Raw genomic sequence first — 8,258 nt, forward strand, 5'->3', positions numbered from 1 at the left:
CTCGGATGCTGCGCGATCGCCCCGGTCAGTGTCTTAAGTGCGCCCGATCGGCAAGGGATCTTGGTGCGTTCTGTGTGCGAGCCTGCCTGTTCACTCGAGTAACGACAGAACCCGAGTTCGCTTGTTCTCATTCGCGACGCAAACTCACCCACCATGGCAAGGCCGGGAAGGTTCGCGCTCGATGCCAGGGCCATTGTGGGCGCACTGGCGCTCCTTATCGCCGGTTGCTGCGCTTTGCCCGCTGGCGATCTTCCGCCGGTGCAGGAGAAACTCAACAAAACGGAGTTCTTTGCGTACCCTGCCGAACAGTCGGCCATCGAGCTGAAGCAAAATGCACGGGTAAGTGTGGAGCCTTCGTAGCCGTTGGTGCCTTCGCTGAACGGGCTTTGTCGAACGTTTGTTTCGTTTCAGAACCGCACACCGATATTCATTCCCAACAAGTGCGCGGAGGACGAAATTCTCTATCCGGGTGACCACGAGCATGATTGGGTTTGCGATTGCAAGCCAAGTAAGTAGAGCGCGTTCCTGGGCTGGTTCGTTATCAGCTCGGATCGAATACGCAGCGGATGGGGCCGGGTATAACGATGGATTGTTTCATGCGTCTTACGTGCTATTTACTTCGCAGCGTACATATATGACACGAGGCAGCAGAAGTGCTACCAGATGTACACGCAAGGATCCTGCCAGTCGGGGAGCGTGATGTACATCGAGCCAAAAGGCAAGACCGCTGTATGCATTGAAAATCCCTGCCCGGATGGCAAGGTGCAGTTTATGGGCGAATGTGCCGTGCTTAACGAGGAGCATAGACTGTGCCTTCTGGCCAATATCAAGCTGGTGGTCGGCATCAACGAGGATACGCACCAGCTGGAGTGTGTTAATATCTCCGGTGTGCAGTTCAACCGAACGATGATCACGCAAAGCAGCGTAACTAAAGTATAAGCTAGCACATTTAAACAATTATGTTTTTTTAAATCAAGTTCTACGAATCATTTAATGTTTCTGAATAAATTGGACCTTAAGTAAAAATATCCCTGCTTTGTTGCAACTATAATCTGGGCAAATTTGTTTAGGTTATCTGGTTTCGATGACCAATAACTGGTTGGTCCACTAAGTCTACTACATGCAATGAGCAATTAGAGAGAAAAAATATAGAAATTTTATCAATTCAATTTATTAATTCAAAAGACTTTTTTTTGGTAGATTTGTGTTCCTACAGAGAAAGCCTATGGAAAAGCCAAAAATGTTATAACTTTGCAAAAATAATTATGCAACATGGGAAAAACTACCTCAACAGCATGGGAAAATCAAATTGCTCACCCATAGTTAGTAAACAAATAAACAACTAAAAGCTATAGTTATTCAAGGGAAAATAGCGCATCTGCAGGTTCAGGTATGTGGTATATCTTTGAAACTCAATTGGTGCATTGAATAAAAAGCTAGAATGAAATTAAAAGTAACGATAAATGCACCATTAGAACACAAGAGGTTTCATAACGTATGTAACGACCTTTTTTGATTTTCTCACAATTTTCTTACGATGACGTCACGATAGCAATAAGTGAGCGAATTTGTTTACGTGAGAGAGCGAGAGCTAGAGTAAAGAACTTGAGCATTCCACATGAAATGAGTGGGGAATGCTCAGATTATAGCAACTTATTAGATGAACGTTCAATAAACGATTTAAACATCCTTTGCTATAATTTTCTTTGCATCCTTTTTTGGAACTTTTATTGTTTTACCGTTGCTTGATTTTAATCACTGCCACAGCGTCGAAGTTTCATAGTGTATTTCTAACAATGAATATATTCTTCAAACAAGTCACTCTACTAAAGTACTGATCACAGCACCAACTCTCCCCATACGCTTCAAAGGTGCACGTTCCTTGTTTCCAGTACTTCTGAGCCACCCGGCTCGGTCACTCCCAACGTAGCAAACACATTTCCCCGTGCGCCTCGCCTGTGTCAATACTTTCAAATCGAATTAATATGCAAAATGTGCCCCCAGGCGGTGGAACGAAAACAGGTGGCTTCTTTCGTAAAGTAACCGCCGCGCAACCCCAATCATAACACGCGCTGCACGTGCGTTGCGTTGATAACGCAACCCTTCTAGTCCGAGCCCTCTCCACGGAAAGGGCGAACCAGTTTTTCTCGGCTTCCGGGAGCAACGAGCCCGTGCGCCGCATTTACCCGCGAGAGCCACCCGTACGCGCTCTCCACGTGCGCAGCTTGTTTTCCCAGAGCCGCACCCACGTCTCCCGCAACCCACCAGCCGTGGCAACATCATTCCATCACATCAGGCACGCGTTTCCCTAAACACCACCCAACCTTCTACACCCTCACGCATTCACAGGCGCGGGGTCGACGTTGTCGGAAAATCAATACAAACGCCCCAACGCGCGCACGCACACGAAGCGCCCGACCGCGGGGCCCTCGGGTTCTCTCGCAGTTTTCCCATTACACACACTCTCTCTCTCTCTATCCGTGGCACTGCCGGCTCTCCGACTCTCGGCTTTTTGGGGTGAAGCTTGAGGAAAATCTTGCGCCACGGTTGTTTGCAGTTGCAGATTTCACGTTGCCAAGCTAGCAGCAGCAGCAGCAGCAGCAGCAGCAGCAGGAGACCGATCCCGGTTGCGCGGTTTTTCCCCGGGAGTGACGCTTTCGTGGGGCAGTTTTTCCGTGGCGTTTTCGGCGGCCATTCATCATCGCTCCCGTGCCCAGTGAGTGAACGATTACGTGCGTGCGTGTGTTTTCTGTGAACTTCCGCAATCACGCTGCTACACGGTGGTACCCTTTTCCCGGGGAGATTGCTTTTGTTTTTTTTTTATATTTTCCACTTGCCCCATAGTGCAGCCCGTTGTCGTAGAGAGTGACGTTTTTTCTTTCCCCCCGTCCCCGTGCCCGTTGGTTGGAGGAAAAGTGAAACTTTGTGGTGACGAACATCAAGTAGTGCGCCTAGTACACGGAACGGGAAGACGCGTGTGTGCCCATCATCAAGCACGGAGAGCAAGAGAGCGAGAGAAAGAGAGAACCCCCCTCCGTCCGTCCGTCGGTGAAGGGCGGCTGGTTCCTTCCAGCTCGGTGGAAGCCATCCAGCCCAAGCGGGAGCTTTTCCACCCGCGGATGAATGAACCGCACTCCGGGAAACAGGAGCAGCAGGAGCACGGAAAAACGTACACACCACTCTGCGCTGCTTTGACAATCTCGCTCCACCGAGCTAGCTGTCAGTGTCAGTGCGGCCAGTAGTAGTCGGTTGGTTTTGGTTGGGGTTTTCCCCTTCTCGCGGCTTCTCTCTTTTTTTTTGCGACTGTGCGATTTTCCGGGTGGCTTTTTTTCCTTTCTTGTTTTGCCTCCTGCCATTCCGGGAGTGTGTGCGTGTACGTTTGTTTGACACCTGGTTTGCGTGCGTGTGCTGGTCGCGAGTTTGTGTGTGCGGGTGGTGAAAAGCGGAAGCGGAACAAGAACCCGAAGGAAAACACTCGTGGCAACATTCGCGACCTCCTTAACGTGACATCTTGGGACATCGATGGGAAGGGGTGCCGGTGGGTGAATTTGCGCGATTAAACCAACCCCCAACAACAAAAAACCCCCCGTTTATATACACACGTACATAAACGTGTACACATGTATGCAAGTGAAGTTTATGCATAATTTATTTTTAGCTACAGGATTGTTATTAAATCGATAAATACACGGCGACAGTGGGTCCCCGGGTCGGCTGCCCTGTTTCGTGCTGGGGCTGGGTGTTTTTTCCCTCTCCTTCGAGCGACCGGTCGCTTTATTTCACTCACTTTTAAACCCACAACCAGCTGCCGCAGCTTTGCGGGCGGTAAGAAAAACGGGCTTCTTAGATCCCGCTGGGTTTTCCTCGCAACTCGACATTCCATTGCGTCTCCGAAACGTTCTATCATCGGCTCGTCAAACGGCGCTCCAAATGGGAAATTAGCTCAGCCCCGACGACAGCATCACAAATCAGCTTGGCAGAATCGGCAAAAAGCGCAAAACTGACCGAAGCGGAAGTGCTTGCCCGGGGAGCACCCGAGATGGGCGACCGGCGTCTTTATGAATTATGCGAACGAACACCTGGAACGGTACCAAAAATTAGCTACCGAGCAGCTATCGGTTGGCTGAGGCCTCATGCAAGGGCTTTCCCGCAGCAAAAAGGGCTGCAGTTGCATAACGCGCTCCGGTTCCGTGGTACGTTTTTCACCGCTATCGGAGGAAAAAAGGGTTCACGGTGCTCCGGTTGCCAAAACAAAGGCTCACCACCAAAGGTGGTGTTAGGATCGATGGTGGTTCGTGGGTCCTTTTGTGGGTGCATTTAGTAGACCCTTCATGTGGCATCACTTTCGGAGAGGGTGGGTTTCGTTTTTCCGGTCGAGAACGGCTCGCGGGAAATATCATTTCCAACAGGGCCCCCGGGGAGACTTGGCGATGGCTCGGCTAGAATCGATAGGGAAAGTAAGTTCATTGCCATATATTTGACGCTAAAAATATCACCTTACTGCTGCGCCCTCGGTTACCACCCACGCCCCCCTCCCCCCGGCGCACGTCGGTCGCTCAAGGGAGAGGGTTGATTTTTTGAAGGTTACTACCACCATCGTCGAGAGGAATTTGTCATCCACTTGTTTGCACGGCACAGCACGGCACCTTGTGCGATATACGCCACGGGCCCATCTCTGGGGCGAGAGGTCGGTCGGTGGGAGCGTTTTTCCACCCACCCTGCTCATCTCGCGCACGGTGGGGGAATTTTTTCTCACCACGAGGGGATTTTTCGGGTTCGCTTGTCAACACGACCGCCGGATCCGAGATCCCCGTACCCCCGTAGGGGTGGATTTGCAAAATCTTTTGTGTGATACCATCCACCGGGCGGTCGTGCAACAACTTGTTTGACATGATCGGACAAAAGGCCGACAGTAAACCAACGCGAGAAAACCGACGGTGAGGTTTTTGGGGAGATTTTCGCGCTTAATATTACCAGCCCAGCTCGAGCGGCCACTGCTGCTTCTGAGCAGAAGAAAACTGCAAGTGGGTTAAGCTACCCCATCCGGTGGGAGATGCGTGATCTGAGCCAAGGTTGCAGTGCGTGTGTGTGTGTCACTGTGAGGAAACAAAACAAACAAACCCCGTACACAACATTTCACTCTCCCACTCATCGTTTATTTATGACGAACGGCAGCAAGCATCTGCCCCGTCCTCAATCCCAAAATTATACGTCCGAAATGGGCACCGGTTTCATTGACCTCCACTCGTCATTTGACACGCATTTGGAGCGGTGTGATACGCATTCGTTGTGTGATTATTCCTGCCAGCTTCGTTTTCCCTTTCATCGTGCGAATGTGCACGGTGCCGGGTCGGTGGGTCGGTCTACCTATAATAACCTATAATTAGAACAAGCGATCAATCAATTTCGTTTGATAAATTTTACTCGCTTGGCGGGTACAAAACGGGGTTATGACATTGAGTTCGTTTCTGAGGAAAACCGGGGTCGGCTGTGACGCGTGGTATCATGACGTGATCGGATCTACGATGCGGAACGTTCGCGAAAGTAAAACGCCACCATTAATCATGGGGTGTAATATTTTTTTGACCGAAAGGAATTTCCCTAAAAAGCTCGTACGCCAATGGTTTCCTTCGCACACGGTGCCATACGGCATTTGCGAAACAGGTTGATTTTCCAACGTCTTCCACCATAAAGGACGATATGCGCGTAAAATAGAAAGGAAATGGTGGCGTCTCGAGTGCCCTCTTGTGTCGGGGCTTAGGTCTCGTTCACCAATGGATGGTTGCGGTGAAGGTGAAGATAAGTAATTTTCCGATAACGCACAACGTTTACCCTTTCACGAACCCCGGTCGGGGTAAGCGAATCGATTGCACTGTTCGCCACAGACACTGTCTGCCAGGATCGGTTTCCACGTGATTGATCGACTGGAGCAAGGATAAGCGGAAGGAAGGAAGCGTTAGATGTCTTTTTTTTACTCTCCTGTCACGTGATGAGGACATTAGACAGGAGCTTAAAAGTGATCAATTACAACGTTGGCTAATGCACATCTGAAAGCTATCCCAACCCATGATGGGATAACGATGACGTCCAAATGATGGGTTCAATTATAATAGCAATACTAAAGCTTGCCTAAAATTCCTAACCTTAAACCTTCCGCGCGTGTGTTTGTGGGCGTGTTTTTAATAAACTCATACAACCAGAGTAAAATTCAATAATGTTGCTTTAATTGCATCGTAATAAGGCACTCAAGCAGAATGAGATTTTTTTTTCGCTCTCCCCCACGCAACATCCCACGCTCCTTATCTCTGGCCCGGCAGACGGTGTACGTGGGCGTCAGAAAATGATACAGATCCGGTTCGCTATTCATTCGGTGACACCAGTCTGTGCCGGATGGTAGATTTTTCCTCTTTCTCATCGCTCGCCATCCCTCCGCCCATCCTAGACCCTTTGGCACCGTGTTGGCTTCTCGAGCGGCTGATGAACCCCAGACGTTCGTGCTATCATCACCAATACCACGGTTTACCTCGACCGTGGGCGGCTTGGGGCTTCGTTCATGCGAGCGAAAATCGCCCACCTATTGCGCACGAAACATGTAACCGAGGAATTGAGCTTTTTCTCTCGAGCAGGGCATGAGACCGCGGGTACGCGAGATCGCGATTAACCGACCCGGCTAGTGGTCCTGATTGAGTGAAACGGGCTGGGGAATGAGCAAGGAGGGGGGGGGAGGAGGTTAGGAGGGTATTTTCCACATCGTCATATTCCGTGGTACATTTTGTGGTTGGGGAAAAAATTGTAACCAGTTCATTGCACAAAACTCCGCGTTCAGCTTATACCGATGGAGCCGCATGGTACTTCACGTGAACCGAGAGTGGGATTATTTTTCTTCAATAGTAAGGAAAAAAACGCGAATAACGCACCGAACGTCCGACGATCCACGATTTCCTGTTTCGTTTGTTTGTTCCGAGAATTTGCATAAAGATTTAATTAAGCGAACAGTTGGCTTGGTCGGTCGGTTTCGAAACAGCCAGGACATCGGCATAGCTTTTCATGGAGCGCGGGTAATGCGAGAGAAACGACGCAAACGTTATGTTTTTTTTTTTGCTACGTCCCAGCTGCGACCCTACTCCATCGAAAGCGAACTAGAGCGGAAGTGGAATGGCTCTTGAAGTTGAATAAATTTCAAACTCCCCCGACGAATGGGAGCGCACAAACGTTCAAAAGAATTTCCCTCCCAGCTTCCCACGCCAGGAGCGGTTTTGCCAAAAGGGGGTTGGGAAAAAGAGGGAAAACCCATTTGTGTCACACGGAACTCTACCACCAGTGCGCTGTAAATCCCGCTGGGTTGTGACAAAACGCGCTCAATCTGGCAAACGATTATTTAACACGTTGATTGTGTCGGACAAAATGGACGTCCGCTTGGGACGGTGCGTATAAAATGCGCCCCATACCGTTTGCTTCCTGCTGCAGGTGACAAATTACTGTCTAATATCGCAATCGTGCTAGACAGCCACCGAACACGGGTGGGTGGTTCGGTGGAAAACATATTGGACAGGTATCTAACATCACGTTTTTTTGCATAACGTGTCTATTTATATGGGAAATTTTCCAAGTGCTTACTCGCAGTGACGCTTATTTTCGGGAAAAGCAATCTCAGGCAAACTTTCCCCGCAGCTTCAGCTAACTCATTTTGTTACATCACTGTATCCCCCCAAAAATACACACCATCCCAATTCCGGGGCGCTAATTAAGAACCATCCGAACGCCATTTGCGGTCGATCGGTGTTTGATCAAGTTTCCGCACCAAAAACGACCTAGCGCCCGGGGGCCAGTTTCGATCGGCGTACTCGCGACTAATTTAGTCGCCGCCATTTCCCAGCACGGAGGCGATTAATTATAAATTGCTCATCGCCCCACGCAACGGCGTGGGAGTGCTCGGGAAGGGCGACGGAAAAACACGAAATGGAAATTCGTATTGCCTTGGCAGACGTTAATGTTGTCCATGGGCAGGACCGGGCGTTCGTTGTGGCGCAGAAAACGACCACCACAGAAGCGGCACTAGAGCTGGCCCTTGCACACCGTACCATCTGGTTTTCGGATGCGATCGGACGCGAAAATAGTCGCCATCGCGCTAGTAAACCCGCGTGTCGCGCCTTGACATTGGCGTTTAGCGCGACGTTGGGCCGAAAATAGGTGCGCGTTTGTTTTTTTTCTAGTTGTTGCTTTTGCTTGTTTGCTTTTTTGTTTGAAGGTCCCCCCTC

At 49.9% G+C, this 8,258-nt stretch overlaps 1 protein-coding gene across 1 annotated transcript; it reads left to right on the plus strand.

Moving 5' to 3' along the window:
* Nucleotides 1-61: 61 nt before the first annotated feature.
* LOC128730501 (uncharacterized) lies at nucleotides 62-1,017 on the plus strand. The gene is made up of 3 exons (XM_053823551.1): nucleotides 62-339; nucleotides 412-508; nucleotides 626-1,017. The coding sequence occupies exons 1-3, from the start codon at nucleotides 154-156 to the stop codon at nucleotides 937-939; spliced, it is 597 nt and encodes a 198-aa protein (XP_053679526.1). The 5' UTR covers nucleotides 62-153; the 3' UTR covers nucleotides 940-1,017.
* The last annotated feature ends 7,241 nt before the right edge of the window (nucleotides 1,018-8,258 follow it).

Source organism: Anopheles nili, chromosome 2, assembly GCF_943737925.1.
Source record: "Anopheles nili chromosome 2, idAnoNiliSN_F5_01, whole genome shotgun sequence".
NCBI classification, from domain to species: Eukaryota; Metazoa; Arthropoda; class Insecta; order Diptera; family Culicidae; genus Anopheles; species Anopheles nili.

Bases quoted from the DNA above. Each gene is read 5' to 3' on its own strand.
- LOC128730501 (XM_053823551.1), top strand. From the start codon at position 154: ATGGCAAGGCCGGGAAGGTTCGCGCTCGATGCCAGGGCCATTGTGGGC. The intron at 340-411 runs GTAAGTGTGGAG...GTTTCGTTTCAG, and splicing joins AGCTGAAGCAAAATGCACGG to AACCGCACACCGATATTCAT. The intron at 509-625 runs GTAAGTAGAGCG...TTTACTTCGCAG, and splicing joins GGTTTGCGATTGCAAGCCAA to CGTACATATATGACACGAGG.